At 41.4% G+C, this 19,407-nt stretch overlaps 1 protein-coding gene across 1 annotated transcript in view; it reads right to left on the bottom strand.

Annotated features, from left to right (window-relative positions):
* The window catches only part of LOC128755889 (receptor activity-modifying protein 3-like), a 29,649-nt gene extending 10,534 nt beyond the window's left edge, over positions 1 to 19,115 (bottom strand). Inside the window, exon 1 of the mRNA XM_053859984.1 lies at positions 18,832 to 19,115. Coding sequence (XP_053715959.1) covers positions 18,832 to 18,883 — 52 coding nt within the window. The 5' untranslated portion in view covers positions 18,884 to 19,115. The remainder of the gene's footprint in view (positions 1 to 18,831) is intronic.
* Positions 19,116 to 19,407: the final 292 nt, after the last annotated feature.

Genomic DNA, 19,407 nt, shown 5'->3' with positions numbered 1-19,407 from the left:
GTTGTTTCATATGAAACCTAGACACAAGACAAATTTATTCTAGAACAAAATGCATGCGGCGTGTGCATGCTAACAGGATCAAGAATAACTCATAAATACTTTATCTTTCAGGGGGAACATTTGCAACATCATTTATTCAAGGCTCACAAAGGATTTAGAACTAACTTAAAGGTCACCATTGTTGGTGATCTCTGCCTGGACACTTTTTGCTCCAGATACGTATGAATATTAATTCACAGGTTTACGTGAGTGAATTACAAATTCTGGAGCCCCAAACATGCTCAAGTTTACCACTCTGTGATTGTTTCATCTGTTTTGCATGGATTCCTTTAGTTAGTTTATTCATAGGGCAAATAGTGGCTGACTCAGATCAACTACGTGCAAACTAAATAGCTTACAAGTTCCTGCAGATGAGTGAACCAGGGGATACGTATAATTAATGCCAAAAATCTGTTTGTGATTTTGAAACAGGTGCAGTTGGAGGACAGCACAAAACAGTAGAGTCATGAAACAATAATGAAACACCAGATACACTGCAGTGTTTGACTCTACACACTCCAGTACGATTCAACAGGCCATGATGATGAGGATGACAGTAGTGCTGTTTTTGGAATTGTCCCGAGGTGATGTTTGGTTGGCTACATTGTGATATTATAAATAAACATTCATTCCCACCACTTGTCACTGAGGACAACAGGATTTCCCCCCTGATTTTAAAGGCAGGATTCACAAGCACACCAACAACTCTGGTCATTCATGCAGAGATTCTTCAACTTTACCGCTCAGAAACCGCTCATACACAATCCCCGTCCTCGTGAACCGCTCCATGAGAACACAGCGAGCAGTGTCTCAAATAGCAACAGAGTAGGTACAAGAATGGTCCATTCGATCGACTCGGGTGGAGGGGCGACCACTAATGATGACATCACACTATAATTAGAATATATATATTTCAATTTAAATTCAAATAAGGAAGAGTCTTAATGTACAACATCAACTTCAGCGCACACAGAATAATACATTGCAACCAGTGAGATGTCAGACAACATTCAGAGATGTGGCAAAACAGGAGTCAAGGATGATATACTGTCATTCCATTACAAACTGCATCACAGAGGCCGGAGATGACGGTAAGATAACAGCATAACTACAGTATGCACACAGTAATGTATACAGCAGACACACAAAAAAGTAAAAAAACTTCTCATCACACATCATGTCCTCTGTCACCTCGATCTTCATTCTCCATTGGTTGATCGTCTCGCCGCCAACGTGCAGCGAATTATGCAACCAGCCATCATCAGTTGTCGCCCCCGAAACACTGTAACGGGTCGAGTAAGAAGTTAAGGCAGTTCTACACTCAATGTGGCGTTCTGCTCCCAAGACAAATACACCCAGGTTTTCTGACGAAACAAGAAGATGGAGCTCATTTTGTATTTTTTATATTTTTTCTTTATTTTTATAACTAGGACAACTCTTCCTCACAGCAAGGACCTTCAGAATATGCAAAATAAAGACACACTTTTTGATTAAATCTATCCAAATCTTTGCTCCAATAAAAAGCTCTGTTTCAATTGGAATCAAAAAGAATCATGTGCGTATTTGTAGTGTTACTATCGTGTCCACTTCCGTGTGAGTGCTGAGATGGAAGGACCACGCTGCATAAATAAACACGCCTCTGCTGAGCGTCCACAACGTCTCTCTGGGGGAAGTTTCATCATGAATTTTGCACGGAAATCCATCAGTGTGTCAGAGTGGGTTCCATTACTCCAGGAAGAAAATAGTCATTGCTTACAGACTCCTTATAATAATACAGCCATGACATGTTTGACAAAAAATATCAGATTACTGGCGGTTAGTTATATTGGGCTGTGTGCTGGGAACTTCCTGACCTTATATGTGCGGACACTGAGAACTGAAGACAGGGACAGTTGCAGGAGTGACCGCCCACAGAGCTCAGAGGAACACTGAGCTCAACACTGACATTGATTCACTGGGAGAGTCTCAGTTGAGCCGAAACTACACAATGAACCAAATTGGATCTGTCTCCCTCAGATGATAGCGGTTATTATGTGGGCAGGCAACAACTGCGTGATGCTTATTCAGTCACCGTGATGGAATCAAAGGTTTTTGTTTTCCACCGGCCACAGCGTCAAATGAAAATTTTAAAAAGGTGATATCATTATCAATTCAGCGGCTGCCACCTTTCATCTCGGCTAGAAGCAGTCAAGACAACAATTTAGCGTCACGCAGTTAGATTAGTACAAACATTACTGCAGCATCTGTTTTATAGCCAAGTGAATCAAGTTATACAAACATTTGTTATCTGAAAAAAAAAACCATCAACTATATTATTTAAAAATGCCTGCACTGCGTAAATAATTTTAGGTTTATACTACTGTTGGAGGCATCACATTCAAATTCTATCTTCTTTTATTTTAAATCAAAATAAAAGAGCAATGTGCTGCTGCTTGGTTAATTTCAACAATACTTCTATTTTGACCATTATTGCGCCAAACACTCGATAGTTTTCTGCATTATTACGATGGCAATTTCTTTTCTTTCGTATTTGAAGTATGTATCACAGATGACAGTAGCATCTGTTAAGTGACTTTCGAATTTTGAGACATTTTACTACATAGTTTTTATATTAATTTGCTCTTCACTACACAATAAATGTTGGTAAAATAATGGTCTTATAGTACGAGTTTCAGTTTGCTGTTTATAATGTGCCATGTTTTTCCGATCAACTTTGATTGTTTTTGGTGTTTTTTTCTTTATTTTTTTGTCTACTTAATTTCAAGAGCATTTTGTATCGTGGTCCCTGTATTGATTTTGTATTGTTTCGTGAGGTTACTATTTTGTAATTGTTGTTATTTTGTTACATGGTTTTCGCCCAGGTTTTCATCAGGAGTGACTAGGCAGGTCAGGGTTAGAAGTTTGGAGCTTAAGTTGTGGGGGCTAAACAGTCAGATGGTTCAGACACATGAGGACAGACAGGAGAATGAACATAATGATCTAAAACAGAGGTCTCAAACTGGTCCTCAAAGGGCCTCAGTGGGTGCAGGTTCCTTTTGAGGACCATTTGAGACCCCTGATCTAAGAGGTAAGACAAGAGCTAAAAATAGAAGATGGATGCTGTGAATAAGGACATGAAAAAGACACGGGGCAGAATGTCTGGCAGTTGTGTCTCGGGAGGAGGATCAAAAGCCTGCAGCACTACAGTTGAGATCTACATATTATTTTAACTACTGCATACACAGAAATATTTCACCCCACTTTTCCCCCTTTCAACGAACCATTTTATTTATGCACATAAAAAAAGCTAACCCCACAATGAATCAGAATTAGTCCTTGAGTTTTGGGACATTTCATTAAAACTTTGACTTGTCACTTGAGCACCAATCTACTTGTGTAAATTAGGGACAGCCTGAGTGCACCAGCTCCTCTGTGCGATGACAGCCAAGAACAGAAGAAGCCAAACCGCTGCTCAGCTCTACATCCTATGAGCCGCACCGAACCACTTCAAGCTATCTATCTTCAAGTCCCATATACAAGATGACGGCGCAGCACTTGTCTGTCTGGTCTGTGAGATTAATACGTTAGAGTGGAAACAGAGGATGAAAGAAGGTAGAGAAATTCTGTTGCTTAAGTTTACCCACGTCTGACAGTGTTTTTCGTCTGTTGTTGCTGCAGCTCTTATCTTATTATCTCTGGGGAACAGTGTGGATTTTTAAGATTACAATCTACTACTTTTTCAGCAGACAAAACATGAATGTCGTTCCAAGATGATGCTTTGAGAAAATAAATGTCATGTTTTTGGCACGTAGATGACATTTTATCTTGCACAGACTGTGCTATTTATATTTACTATTCATATTTAATATCTGGTGTATATTTATTGCAGAAACTATGGGGACAACTATCCCTTCAATGCCGAGGTGGTACAGGTTTTTGTTCCAGCCCAACTACAGTAGCACATACATCTTATCCAGTCTGGTCTCTGAACTCTGTAATCTGGTGTTGCCTGTTTCAGCTGACAGCTCAATGGATACACAGCGTGTGCTTGATTGTTTGGGACAAAAACCTGAAACCCACTGGCGTTTTGGCCGCCCCCAAAGCATTGACATTGTTAAGCTGTATCTGTATCGATATTGACAAAATCCTGACTATACCCAACTGTGACAGTAAAAAGAGAAAGATCAGTGTAACACAGTTAACACAGGGGGTCAAATTCTCAGAAAGCAGATGCTGAAGGTACAGAAGCTCTGAACTGCCATGGTATTATCTTGTTTGTATAAGAGAATCATCATCTTCGTACGAGAAAAAAACACATTCATACAAGATAATTATTACATTCATAAAAGCAAAACATTGGCTGTGGATGACCGGAGACCGCCGAGCTGATGCTCCGACAGCACCTGCTTCTCAATGGACGGACAAAATGGTACTCTGCGCAGCTCCTTGAGAAGCTGCAGACTGCTGAAGACTATTTGAAGACACTCCAGGACGACAAAGTAAGTAGACAATCTGAGACGCATATCAGTTAGCCAGACAGTATTTAAATGCTTAGTCCACTGAGAAGCAGGTGCTCTCGGAGCATCAGCTTGGCGCTCTCCGGTCATCCCACATCCAACGTATGAATGTAATAATTATCGCGTATAAACAAGATAATACATAAATAAAAATAAAATAAATATAAATAGAATAACTTACCATGGCAGTTCAGAGCTTCAGTATGAAGGGCTGTGGTGTCAACACAATTCTGTTCATGCTAATGTATATACGCAATAGTTGTGTTAACTATAATAATCACATCATTTCAACTAGATATACCACGATATGGTGACAAGGACAGACAAGTGCAGCACCTTCCTCGGACGATGGAGAGATCTGCAAATTTCACTTTTTCCATTTCTATACAGAGAAGAAGGACTTACAGCAACCTAGATTTTCAGTAGTTATCCAAGCTCCGCCTGTCATCATGTCCATGTAAAGCTGATGCCAGGACTGCACAAAATCCCTCAGAATTGTTTGGACTGCGTCTCAGCAGATTTGATCTGGGTGACTGACAGACAGGGCTGCCACTAATGACTATTTTGCTGGTCAACTAGTCACCAATTACTTTTTGTGGTTACTCAACAAATCATATCATACATAAATGGCAGCATATTGCACCAGCATGCAGTTGCTCTTATAGGGGCATAATCAGCTTCCAGCTTGAAATGTAAAGGTTATATGCTAACTAAAAACAAAGATTTGTTCAACTTCACTATACCCACCATATATAGTTGCACCATGAACACTATGTACCACCAAGATCACAAAATATTAATAAAAAGAAAACTTTGTGTAAATCATTTTTTTTCCAAATTCGACTTGTTTTGCCTCTACTCTGTCCAGCCTTGTCATCCATCCACCTTTCAGTCATGCATTGCAAACTGAGCCACAATGGAACCAGAATTTCTTTTTTTTTTCCCAGTGCGGGGTCTGTCTCTCACTGTCGGGCCTGACATTTTTCTTTTGACTAAGCATCATATGCATCATTTTACTTCAGTGTTGAGGAGTTTCCTGACCAGGCTTTTCGCTAGAGGGGCGTCTGGGCATCCCGTGGACACTCACGCTCATTTCTCTTACAGACGGACACCCATTTCTATTTCAGTGCCTGCGTAATGCCCCAATCATAGTCTCATCATATTTCCGTGAAAAGGAAGTTTCTACGCAGTATTTTCGCCGGATCTGATAAATTCCCCACGTCTCAAACCGGCACCGGAACCTTGGCCACCGCGGTCGCCATATTTGTTTACGGGCCAAATCTTGCGGTATTTCATATCTCGCGATTTATGACACTCGCATTTTCATTGGTCAAAGCGGCAAGGAAGAGCGACGCTATCAGTTGGCTGTTTGACGCTGATTACAGGAGGAAAAACCAGGTAAGTTCGAAACTTTAAACAATGGTTTATAGAATGAACTGAAAGTGTTTTAATCGGATGAGCCACATGGCAACAGAGCCCCATGAACTCCCGTGAGAACTGCATGCAGCGTTTGCCAAACAACGCAAGAACAGCGTGTGCATATTTTATATAGAAACATACAGTTGTTGCAGTCCTTTTTTCATGTAAAGGCTATAAAACATTTTCCAACCCAAATCTTCTTCAGTTCAGAAAGCCATCACAGATTCACAGCTGATACAACTGCTTGTCTTGCATCACTATATGAGGGAAGATGAACAAAACTATTGTCGAGATAGCATGTATTAAGGGAAAAAAACATTATTTTTCATTCATCAGGGTCCCGTCCCTTCATCAGATCAGGAGAGCGAGGAAGAGGCTCCATGAAGAAGTGGATTTGCTGATTTTGACTTTGCAGCTGCTCAAGAAATACACCTCCAGTCCCCCAGGCATTTCTACATTATGAATTTATGATATTTTACGCAATATGTTTGGTTTTATAAAATTATACACAGTTACTTTTGTACAAATATATGTGTACAGAGTCTTTTTTTTCACACAGTAAGCTATGGAGGGGAATGGGCTGGGGGTGGAGTTATGGTTTGGGGGCGGGGCTGGGGGCGTGGCTATGGACACCCTGTTTCAAAATCCTAGCAAAAAGCCTGTTCCTGACACATCTGTAACATCCATTACCTCACTCCATAACAGTTGTCATTCTTATCTTTGTGTGATTTTATTTTTGGAGTGTATTTATTTGAGACCGCGTTTAGTTTCAAGTCAACTATCAAACAGTGACATACCATTTGATGCCCTCAGTTTTGAAGTGAAACGTCAGTCAGTCGTCATATTGCAGTTTAAACAAGGATTATTCTGCTGTGTAGGTGAAGTTGCGGTTCGAAGAGCATCATCTTCATTTGAAGCTGTGCTGTTTACAAGCTTGATCTGTGTACGTGTGGGAGAACGACACTTGCATATGATGCGCAAACAGCGTGCGCAAAGTTTCCTCTGCAAGTGGACTTAAACGTTGAAATTCATGATTTCGGAGGAACGAGAGCGAAGTGCGTAGTGTATTTAATAATTTAAATAAACAATTACACCACGATAAACAAGTTTAAATAAAATTATGAGACGATGAGCACCTAAAGGTATGTTACACAGCATAAGCTAAGAGATGCTAACAGTTGAAAGCTTCCGACTGTGACGACATCACAAAGGAAATTAGGTAAACTTTAAGAAGCAGGGATGAATGTCCCCTCTTCAGAGGAATAGATTATGACTCCATCGATGAAGGGAGCGTGTCTTTGTGAACCGCCAGACATTCTGTCCCATGTCTGGTGTGTCATCACTCGAACCAGGAGCAGAGATAAATGAAGCATCTTTGATTCCCTTCCTGCTGCACCATCTGTGGTTTACAGAGACAGCAGTGAGAAGTCAGCTGAGGTTTCTGTCAGCAGATGGTCGGTGGATGTAAGATGGGAAAATACAGATACGATTCACCAACAACAGCAATCAAAGTAATAAGAGAGATCAAGAAAATGCTTCCATTTAGACTTTAAAAAAAAAAAATGAAAAGAAAGAAGTGAAAAAGAAAACGGACAAGTTAAGTACGTAAAACATTAATTCAGAACATAAACATTGTAGAAATATATGACATAACACAGCTTCAGTTTTGGATTCAGTTTCTTACGTAACTGGTTTATTAACAGCCAAGTTTAAATGTTGGTGTGAAAGGTTGAGTGCTGCTACGTCGTGGTGCGACGAACAGCTAAATAGCTTGATCAAATGAAGAAAACTAGATGGAAGTCACCAAGACAAATATCTTCAAAAATCTGACTATTAAATGAAAAGCGTGGGCCATGACTGGAGCACAACCAAGATGTTAACAAATGTAACAAACTTCCCAGAGGTAATAGAGGAAAAGAAGTTAGTGTTGCTCCTAAAGCTTTTGCCTCACTAGACGCATGAACCACTAGCTTAAATACAATTTACAACATGTCAAAGAAATGTAAACCTGGAGACCTGGAATGAATTCCTTTATGAACAAGAGCGTGAACAAGCACCAGTGCGACTGAATCCATTTCAGCCTGCTATCCATCTTTAAATAAATTCACCAACATGAGTTCTCTTCTTCAACAAGTCAAGTCTTGCTGCCTCCCACCATGATCAAGAACTATTCATCATCTGCAGACACACTTCTGCAGAGACGAAGAAGGTTCTTCGCACTGATGAACCTCAGGTCACGCAGATGAGATCATCTTAAACCGACGAGATGACTTGAGATTGCACTGTTGTTCCTGCGAGCCTGGGGAATTTATAGCCGTCAAACAAAGGCTGAGGTTATCAGACTGAGGTCAGCCAGGCAGACGGATGAAAGTGTTTCGCTTTTAAGCAGCCGATTCAATCTGCTGGAAGAGAGTGAAAAGCCTTCTGACTCTCAGAGCTTAATTGGAAGCCTGAAGCTGAGAGTCGTAGCTGGGGATGTAAGTACGTCACTCTGCGGCCATCGCACCGGTAAAAACAATTTGGCAGGACTGCTGTGATATCTGATGTTATAGTCTCAGGGAACCAAAAAATGAAATAAATATTTTCACCATCAAAAAGAATCCAGTTTTCACCAATGAACATTGTTCACAAGATTCATGACACAAACAAAAACCTAAATAGTTTCACCAGAACTGCACCAATAACAGAGTCATATTAGTGCAAGTTAAATCCTGCGCCAAGCTTCGTCCCCGGCACATTTTTTTAGAGAAAACTGCTTGGAGAAGCTCCTTTGGAACTGTCAGCAGGAGAACTCGACCCTCTGTTTGCACAGCCCACGGGACGCTAGTGTCATCCACTGTTTAGTGCTGATATGGTCCGCTGTAAAATGCCAAAATCTTCCCAGCATCAGAACCACACAGGAGCAGACGCTCTTGCAGCATTCTGAGTCACAACAGCAATGACAGCTGCTTGTTGGAGAGATTCAGAAAAGTGATTATGTGAAAGTGAGTGAGTGTATAAGAGCAATCGCTTGTGCTCAAACTGAGACAGCAGTGGAACAATCAAACGCGCCTTCATTCATTCGTCACTCATCATGCTGCAGAGAGAGCGCTCAAGTATTGAAGTTTTAGAATGACTTCTTCTCTAATGATGATTTTTCTCCTCACATTTCTAAATGCTGGAAATGTGAAGTCACAGCTTACAGCATGAGAAATAGAGAAATATCTTTGTGTCTCAGCCACAAGCGCCGGCTCAGTGAGGGGTTCTCAGCTGCACTCCACTTTCAGAGTTACAGGATGAAGGTTAAATAGAACTGTTGCATTACTATTTACATTAGACAAATTATTTATTTTTGTTTAATGTTCAATAAAGTTTCAATGGTCAATGACAGCCAAATCATGAATCTGTGAATCGTCGTGATCATGATATGAATTAAAATAACCGGGATAATGACCTTTGCAATAATGGTCCAGCCCTACAGATGTGCTTCAAACCTCTTTGTGTTTCCATGGAAAGATTGCCAAGCACACTTGCAGGGTGAGAGAGTTCGGTGGAATTGTGATGCACTCTTTTTGGAGACTTTTGGCGTAAAGCTCATCAGGATCAGCAGCACAGCTGGAGTCAGTGTTATGCAGAGAGTTGAGCTCACTTGCTGGACAGGCTCCTCTAACTTAACAATTGGATCAGTCACGTGACCTGAATCTGAGCGGCGAGAGCCTTGAATGCTGGACTTATATCGGTGTTTAGACTACGACGTGTATAAGTAGTTACGTATTGTATCGTCAGACACTGACTCTTGGGGAGTTGGGGAATGAGGAATTTTACTCCTGTGTGAAGATAAATGTGTCACACACAGACGGACCATCCGTCTCTGCTGTTATCAGACACCAGGAACATGAACAGCCTCGCTGAGAGCTTGTCCAGCTCACACCCGAAAAGTCCTTTTCAGGCGTGAGTGCACCAAGATGATGTTGTTGTGACAGTCACACCTGACTGCATTGATTTAATCACCTTCAAGTCAAGGTCAGCAACGGTGATGCAGACTGGATGTGACACTTCAGGGTTTGATCTTCAGTGCGAAGCCTTTTCTCCTGTTTTGACAACACTGGTGCGTTAACATCCAGAAACATTAATAGGTTCAATCTCTTCCAGCAATTGTTGTTTACAAACAAGACTCTACAGCTCTTCTTTAGCAAAACCAAGCTTTCTAATTCACCATCTTAGACCGGCAGCTATTTCTCTGCGGGTCTCATTAGAGAAGAAAACAATCTTCACATGGATTTGAAACACTTTTCAATTTTCTCCCTCAAGTTCTGATTACAAACAAGATTTCACAATATCTAATAATTATTACTGTAGAATACAGTTGGAGTTAGACACAGGTATTAAAGTCCACCACAGGGCCACATGAAACTCATGAGACTGAGTTTGCCTGTTTAAATATGATTTATTTCTCAGAAGAAATATAAGTCAGGGGTGTCAAACTGATCCACAAAAGGGCCACAGTGGGTTCAGGTCTTTGTTGCAATCCACATTTAGGTGAACCAATCAGGTGTCAGCTTAAACAAACGGCACCAGACTGACAGTCCACTGGTCACAATGTTAAGACACCAGACTGGTGCGAAGGTGGCCTCTTGATTGTTTGGAACTAAAACCTAAAACCTGACCTTTGAGGTGCGGTTTGACACCCCTGACTGAAATATTGGTTCAGAAAGTTTCAACCTCTCATCATTGAGCCACAGGTTCCAACAGTTGCCATGCATTATGCAGCTCGACACGAGTGGTCGGGCTGCTTTTCACCCCAATAACAGCAATATGGAAGTCTCTGGACATTTACAGTTTATGCTGGGCCACAGGCCATGAGTGTCAGATGTTGGTGATCACAAAGCTTTGTTATATGATTTTCATTTAACCAAAAATAAATACATTAATAAAGATGTAACGTGAATCTGAAATAAAGTTTTCACAGGCCGTGGTTTAGTCTTTTTACATCATGTCGTACAATCTTCTTGATCATGATATAGAAAGTTAAAGATGAACACAAGAAAGGTTCCAATGCTTCACGATGCCCGACAATGGTGTGTGCTGAAAGAATCTAAACACAATCACCCCTTTGTTTCTCTCTTCCCAAAACAAGAATCTGAAAAGTGTCATTGGCTCCAAGTCTTACATCTGAGACAAACAAAGCGGAGAAGAAATTATTCAACAAATTATTTTCCTTTTCTTCCAAATATCGTTGAAGAAAATCACTGGAGTCTAGTTTCTTATTAGCCTGATCTAATTGAGTAGCAGGAAACGAAGGTTGGAGTGAATGCAGGCCTGTTTGTTTGTTACTGGTCCACTGATATAAATTCACATCTGTTTAACATCTGTCTAAACAGATGTGGGAGATATCTTCTGCTAAATATGTTTACACTTTGTGCTGGGAGTGAAAACCCATGATGGCATTCGGAAAACCTTTAAAACAGGTATGATATCGTGCCACACAAAAACACACAACTTCCTCTGTGTTTACAAATGTAGTGAAATGAAATCACATCAAACTGTGAAATAAGGAGGGACGGGGTACTCAATCACAGTGTGTTGTATTCACTTGGTTCTTGGTCTCCGTATGCTCTGGTCTCCACACAGTCCTGACTACAACACCAGGTATCGCTAGATTTAGAAATACATATAATTAATTAGGTTTTATAATCAATTATTTGCATTTGACACTACAATGATGGCATTTACGTTGAACCTAAACATCAGAGTAGAAGTGCTTCTATCCTGAACTTTGTTAAACTTACATTTCTCATTTATCAGTGCAGTTTTGGCATCATTTTATATTCTGAGATGCACCTGCCATTGTAGCACTGAAAAAGGTTTCCAGTAAAAATAGGCATTTACGCGATTAATTTATTTTCATTGCTTAATTCTTTTTGACTATAATTAATTATTCATCATGGTTCTGTCAATGTAAAAACATAAATTAATGCATAAAAAACTGTCAGGTTCACTCTCCTTGTGTCCAGAAACGATAGTGACAAAAAAATACAAGGGACAAAAAACATTTGTGTCGCGGTATCATTTCAGGGTGTTGGTTTATTTTGACTTATAAATAAAGATAAATCAAACAGTAACATTGACTGAAAACATTGCTCAGATGTCCACTGAAAATGCTTTGACTCCAATTGTATTTAATCATCTCTGTAGTAGCGTGTTGCTCCTGTTGCACAATAACAGACAGATCAACATTTGTGTCATCTTTTGTGTTAGTATGAGGAGAGGAAAGGGCATTGCCCACTCAGAGTAGAATTGGAAAGTAACTGTTGTGAATGAACGTTACGTAAGAACAGCTGCCTCAAAGCATTGCAAAGCATGTTACTAAGTTGCTTCTCAAAATTAGCATCATGTGATAGCATCGTGTAGAAAACTAGTTTGGTGTTACTGCATAGGCAGCGGAGTAGTATTTCAGTATAGTATTCCACAGAGGTGATGCAGAGTAGCATTGACGGGCAACATTTTGCATTTTCCAGTAGTTTTGCTTGGTGGCATTGTGAAGTAGCAGTGACATGAAGCTTCCCCAGTTACCAACAGCCATCTTTTTATTGCCCTGCTCATGGATTTGCAGGGTAACCTGCATAACAAAGTGATTCCTTGAGCTGAGTAACACATCACTGACTTCACTGGTGGACAGATTCCCTCCCTACAGTTAAGCAACGCTCATGACAGAACCGACGGGCCCAGGTGACCAAAACTGTCAGGTATCTCCAGATAATAGAATTTGTCAAGTCCTTTTTAATTGTTACAAGTGATTTAACAAGTCACCTCAGAGTTAATCTGGTGGAAAGGGAGACTGGAGGACGACACGTGCGCAGCAGGGGGAAACTGGGAAAACAAAAGCAGGAAGAGGGAGATGAGGAAGAGATGACTCTCAGGGAGACTAAAATACTTAAGAGCAGAGAGAAAGACAGCCGATGACTTCCTTTGTGCCAGGACCCGCCTCACGAAGCGGGTCGAGGCTCTCTTGGTGCCAAACACCATCAAGGCTTTCGCTCCACTTTGGTAACACGTCAGTCTTCCAATGTAGAGCGAACAACGACACAGATAGAACCGTCCCCGGTGGAGTGAACCCATCTGTCTGTCGGCCAGCAGCCCTGCCAAATCTGCAGTGTGTTGTGGAGCATCCAAATTAAATTAAATCCTTTTGTTTTCAGTAATGAAGCTTTAACGTGACGGCCCGAGGGCACCATCAATCATGTCCTCACAGGAGGCTGGCAGCTGATGAAACAGAACCTGCTTTTCTCAGTGGGAAGATAGTCCCGCTTGGTCTTCATCATGCTGGAGCTGACTTCTTTTTAGCTCAGGTGTTTATAAATACAAGGCAAAACATCCTCAAGGCACTTTGTTTCATCCTGTTCCGCACAAACAACAGCTCTGCGTGTTGATGTTTGTTGACAACTATTAATTACTCCTCACTCAAAGCTTGGAGAAAGAAGAGGCTTCCAGAGGAGCCACGCAGACACAGAGAAGAGGAAGGCTGTATAATGGGGAGTTCAGATTAAGTAGGTCACTTCATTGCTGTCAGAAAACACCTTTGAAATCACATTCACGTGTGTCTGGACGTCTTCACTCCCAAGGACACCTGGGACAGGTGGTCACCAGTCAGTTCATCTTCCTAAGTTTTCAGACGATGCAAGGACCATGAAAGCATTTATGCATCGACTTATGTCGTGAACTGAACATTGATCAGAGATCAAAGCTGCCAGGTGAAATAGAATACAGGCCCAACTATGCTCATCGTTGGATCATGCACAACAATGGCAGACACTTTCACTTTCCTTCCTTGGCAGTGCGTCATCCATTAACAATACAGAACAATATTCAGCTTCACCAAGCACCGCCAGCTACAACGCTGCCTCCATTTTTGTCTTTTGCGCAAGAGGTACATTATCATAACTGTTTCACAGTTGCCATGTTTGTTGTTATCATATGGGCCGCAGTGGAGACCAATGCAACCTTATTATTATTATATTTTCATGTTTTGTTTCTCTTGTGCTTTTATTTTGTTGTTTCCTGTGTCGTTTCCTTTTCCTTCTCTTCCTTCAGCTTCACAGCAGCGCAGCTGGATCCACTTATTTCTACACCTGGGTTCCAGTCTGCGCTGCCGGATGGTTGCTTCGCGTCCTCACTGTAAACTCTGCCTCGACCCTCCGTTCTTTTGTGCTCCTGTTATATATATCTAAATTCCATGCATGCTTGATCTTCTTTGTGCCACCTCCTTAGTTGATGCTCCATTTTCTGCTTTCTCGCTTCTCTCGATTAGATTGTGAGTGAGTGCTTTGTTTAACTCATCCTTTGTTTTTCCTCTCGTCATTGTTATTCCTCGCGTGCGTGTGTCTTTAATTCCATAGTTGGGCCTTGTGAGTTAATTTCCGAGTGCGTTTGCGTTGTCCCCGTTAGTTAGGCTTGATTATAATTCGCGTCTCTTCTGTTTTAGGTTTTTCCCCTGTCCTTGAGTGTATATCCCGTTCCGTGTTCTGTTATCTACGCCCTTTGTTTTCCGTTCCTGTTCGTCTTTTGCGCATTTGTATATATACAAAGTAAAATATAAATTAATAAACGCGGCAACCTTCAAACTAACCAAGTCATTAAACCAATACTTGACTCAATATAATACATGCCTCTGTCCATGCTTCAATTAAACAGTCCGGTCTGTGCGTGAATGGTGACCGTTATACTGAAGTATATTTACATGCATTTTAAGTTCAGGACTTAACCTAAGTTCACCAGGACACATTTGTGGTAAGGTTACAACCCATTCAAAATTGTGCTAGTCGATATAATTATACATGAAAATCTAACTTGCAGTTGAAAGGGCTGTCTGGTTTCGCTGCTCCCACTGAGGGAAGTCAGTCTCACACTTATTATGCTGACTATGTCACAGCAGATAGTCGACAGACAACACCTCATAATACAGAAAACAGGACAGAGCAGAGCAGAGAAGAAAATCTGATTTACGCTGGCTATATTACCCGATCCTACTGTGTCCTACATGTACCTTTTAAAGGATTTTTTTTAACTACACTTCAATCATGCTAATGGAAAAGACAGGCAAGAAACCTTTTGGCCATCAAGTAAGTCATTCTGATATTTAGGACTGTTGTTAGCTACAGACAATAAATTCCATGGAGCCCTTGATACAACACACCACTGCAGAAGATGTTCACACTAAGATTCATGGCAGTAATGACACAAAAACTATGAGAACTCCAATCGTTTTAAACAGCTTTCGACAATTTTCGACAACTTTCGATGATGAGATGATACAGAGGACGATTACATCGAAAGCATGTTGCATTTAACTGTGAGTGTCAGAGTGTCAGAATTCCTGGAAGCTTCAAAAATGGTGAAGAGTTCACACGAATACACTGGAGTAAACAGGAATTGACTTCTGAATTGAAGTGGGATCATCATGTCATCACATGACTGGAACTGACTGGAACTTCTATCCATCCATCCATCTGAGGGAGCCACATCCATAGACGTTACAGTGCAACTCTGGAAATGTTTGGAATGCGTCAGCCGACTAAAGAGTCTGCAGAAGTCAATGGGAAACCTGTGAATTTCAAAACAGTCGTCACATCAGACTATGTAGCTAAACTCTGCCTCAGGACTTGTTTTTTTATCAGATGAAATTAAAAAAGCCCCTATGACTTCAAAAGTGTCTGATTAGACTTGATGGCCACCAAATTAATCAGCTTCAATGAAGCGTTAGAAAAAGAAAAAAAGCCTCAATCTGTTAACCAGATGGTGTTGGGTTCTTTGGTTAAACATGCAGAGTTCCCAGGGCGTTGAAGTCAGCAGTGTGTCAGTGTTGACTCTGATATTAGATGAGTTTGACACTCGTGTGGTGCGTGCGCATCAATGTTTAAAACATCGCTGAAACATTCTTTTGAAATACAGCAGGGATGCTAGAGGTGACTTCACCAAGATGTTGTTGGACTCGCATCATACATGTTTTTGTGCCAGGTTCCCCAGGGTCGTGACCTGTCACTAATCCTGACGCCGGTTTAATGGACAGGGTGTTGTAGTGCAGTCATGTGGAGGAGCGCTGCTGACCTGAGGATTGTGCTATTGATTTGTCCAGACTGTGTCTTGCTGTCGTCAACACAGCAACTTGCAGGGAATGGAGCGGCATGGTTACTCCAAATTGGAAACAAAATCTCTGTCTTGTAAGTTTTTTTTTTCAGGGGTTCAGCGGTGACACAGTAGGATGATGCAGCATGACTTTCAAACCTAGGAATCTGAGTAGCAGCAGTGGTTGGTCTCACTACTGAGGAGATGAGTCAGAGGCCAAGCCATCAATTTTGGTCCCTGCCCTCAACTACTCTAAAATGATATGTTGCACCAGTATTGTTTGTTTTCAGCCTTCACTCAAGCACGCGACAACTCTAACAGAGGACGATTACATCGAAAGCATGTTGCATTTAAGGTGTGTGAGTGTTAGAGTCGCAGAATTCCTGGAAACTTCAAAAATGGTGAAGAATTCACATGAATACACTGGAGTAAACAGGAATTCAGCCGACTAAAGAGTCTGCAGAAGTCAATGGGAAACCTGTGAATTTCACATCTTGACAACTGGTGCGCAGCTGAAGTTGCCAAACATGAATAAACACAACTATGAATTACTGAGACGTCATAAATTCATAAAAATATCTTAAGAAACCCAACATAATGGACTAAAAAGCAACTGGATGGCATGAGTCCAATATTACAGTTAGCAGAATTAGGTAGCCAATATGTAGCAAAGGCCAAATCTCATCTGCTGCATATTCCACTGTTCCCCTCATCCATCAGCCCACTACATAGAAAGCACCTCTACTCGTCCCTTGAGGTGTGATGTCGAAGATGAAAGCCTGCTGTGTTAAAGAAAACGCAGTCTAATGACATCGCACTCACAACTTCCACCTTCAACTCTCCACACACTCCTGGTGCATTTGCCCAGGAAAACAAGATGACACATATCCACACAGGACTCTTGTGCTGGTACGAGGCCAGCATGTTTGAAGCAGCAGGTTATCAGTGAAATGATTTGAACCAGCAAGTTTCTGTGATCATAATAATCCACTGCGGCTCTGACTGAATCAGAATAATGATGGTTTTCATCCTATGGTGGTGAAGCGAAGGAGCCCTGAGGCACTTTCCATCTCTGAGAGTGTATGAGTTGCTGTTTACTTGAATGTGCAGATGCTTCAAAATCACTCCTGTTTTCTGGTGCTGATGGCCTCATTTTTTTTTCACAGTGAGGGTAAAAATTTGACTCCCAAATTTCAGTTCTATTTCTTGAACAAACCAAAGGAACGGTCAATGTTTTTTCTCTTTGAGTTTTTTTCTTTAAATATCTGGGCCGTGCCCCAAGACGTCTGTGTACTTGTTTGGTATCATTTCGCTGTTTTTCTTGTCCAAAAGAAATTCTTCTACTGCTTCCCTGTATTTCTGCTAAACCAACATCAACCCTGATGTGAACACGCTGGACATGCTCTTTCCTTAAGCCTAAACCTCACTCCTGATAAGACATCTGAGCCTGCTCTGTTGGCCCTGCAGACCTTGAAATTGAAGTGCAGCAACTTCTGACTGCAGTGACCAGATGGAAGAACGCCGAGCACACTCAATCAGCGGCGCCAAAATATCAGCTCAGCCTCTTTAGCCTGCTTATCCCGAGCTGGCTTCACCAGCTCTCCTTCTTTTCGTCACCAACACCTCCAGCTGATACACAACCCCCCCATCACGATGATAGAGAACAGCACTGGAGGTAACACCTCAAATCCTCTCAGACCACCCGTCCAGAGCCAACAATTCCACCAGTGTGTGTATGGATTCATAAGCTTTCCCCACATGAGATGTGATTTCATACATGATTTGCTCCTTGTAGCACCAGCTAATGAGCCAGATCCACAAATTTCCATTGGCCACCATATAGGTCAGCGCTGTCCACTGGAGCATGGGGTTATGGTATATCCCTCATTTCCAGCATGAGCTGTGAGAGCGGCTACTATCTACCACGCTTAAACATCAGAACTGTACATCAATGCGTTTGACGATGCTGCGTTTGCATAGCCGTCCTGAATTTAAACTACTTTAAATTTATGTACTAAGAACAGCAGTGTCCAGTATTTGACCTCAGATGAACTGAAGAGGTGGTTTGATTCAAGAGTGCAAATACTCTATATACTGTAAGTATATAGGCTTGAGAGAATCTATGTACTGTAAGTACCAAACACAGCTGAGATGTTTGAACTACAGACCTACACACAGCACCAGTAGAAGTACTTCATGAAGTAGTTCAAGGGTTCCATTTCCAATCTCTGCAAGACATAAGCCTTGCTCTAAAAACAAATGAGGTTTCACGTGTCCAAGTAGATATCAAGGAGATGATCTCTTATCCACTGATAATACACCAAAATCAGAAGGGATTTGAGCTGGTTAGTCAAGTGCTAAGTGCTCAGTGCTGTTACTTCACGGGGTTAACATTTTAGTTTGAATGAAAATAACATGGAAGATGAGGCCACGGAGGACAAGGCGTTCAGAGCAGTTTTGCTGCCCTTCATCGGACTTGAAATCCACAGTTTAGTCTAACTCTGGTGGCTGTTTTCTTTACGACAGGTGATTTGAACTCAACAGTCATTTTGCTGCTTTGATCTGCAGCTACACAATTTCTAGTATTTTGAGATGACACTTTGATGCGAATCTGTAACCAGGAAAGGTCATTGTCGACTTTCATTTAGTCCATTTTTCTAACGGTAAAGAGGCTGACAGCAATGAAGGCAAACGTTTCATGAATTAAAACCACCTCGTCTTGATGTATTTCGAAACTTTGAGTTAATTATTTATCAGAAAAACTGAAATAACTTACCTAAAACGCCGACAACGAAAAGTTTTATCACAGCAGCCTCATTTCTTTCCATCACGCTGTTAGAATCCACGTCGAATCTCTGCAGCTGCAAATTTCAACCGGACCATTTTCATCCCAAAAATGCGAGTTGGAGCTCCTTCATGATGTCGAACTGTGGGACAGTCACGATGTGTGTTCTTTTTTTTTTCTAAACAACAACAGAAACGAAGAGGAAAAGGACGAGTGGGATCGTAATAGCGACGGCTGCTGGTGGAGGCGATCTGGCGTCTGGACCAGCACTGACATTCATCCACCACTGAGGGAGGAGGAGGAGGCGGAGGAGGAGGAAAAGGGGGAGGAAGGTGAGGGGAGGGGGTCTTAGATGCACGCTAACCATCGTGACAAGATTTATGAAGTTTAATACCATGACGATGTGAATTCATACATCACTGCAATGAGCGTATAGTCGCAACATTGTCCTCCTCCTCTCTCTCGTCATTTTTCAACGATGGTCATTAGAAACACTTGACTGCTGAAAATGATTTATTTGTGCATTAATTGCGTGTGATGATATTGATAATTATGTTTTTCTCAATA

The sequence above is a fragment of the Synchiropus splendidus genome, chromosome 3, assembly GCF_027744825.2.
Source record: "Synchiropus splendidus isolate RoL2022-P1 chromosome 3, RoL_Sspl_1.0, whole genome shotgun sequence".
NCBI lineage: Eukaryota > Metazoa > Chordata > Actinopteri > Syngnathiformes > Callionymidae > Synchiropus > Synchiropus splendidus.
Note: the sequence above shows the minus strand (reverse complement) of the source record. Positions and strands in the feature narration are given on the sequence as shown.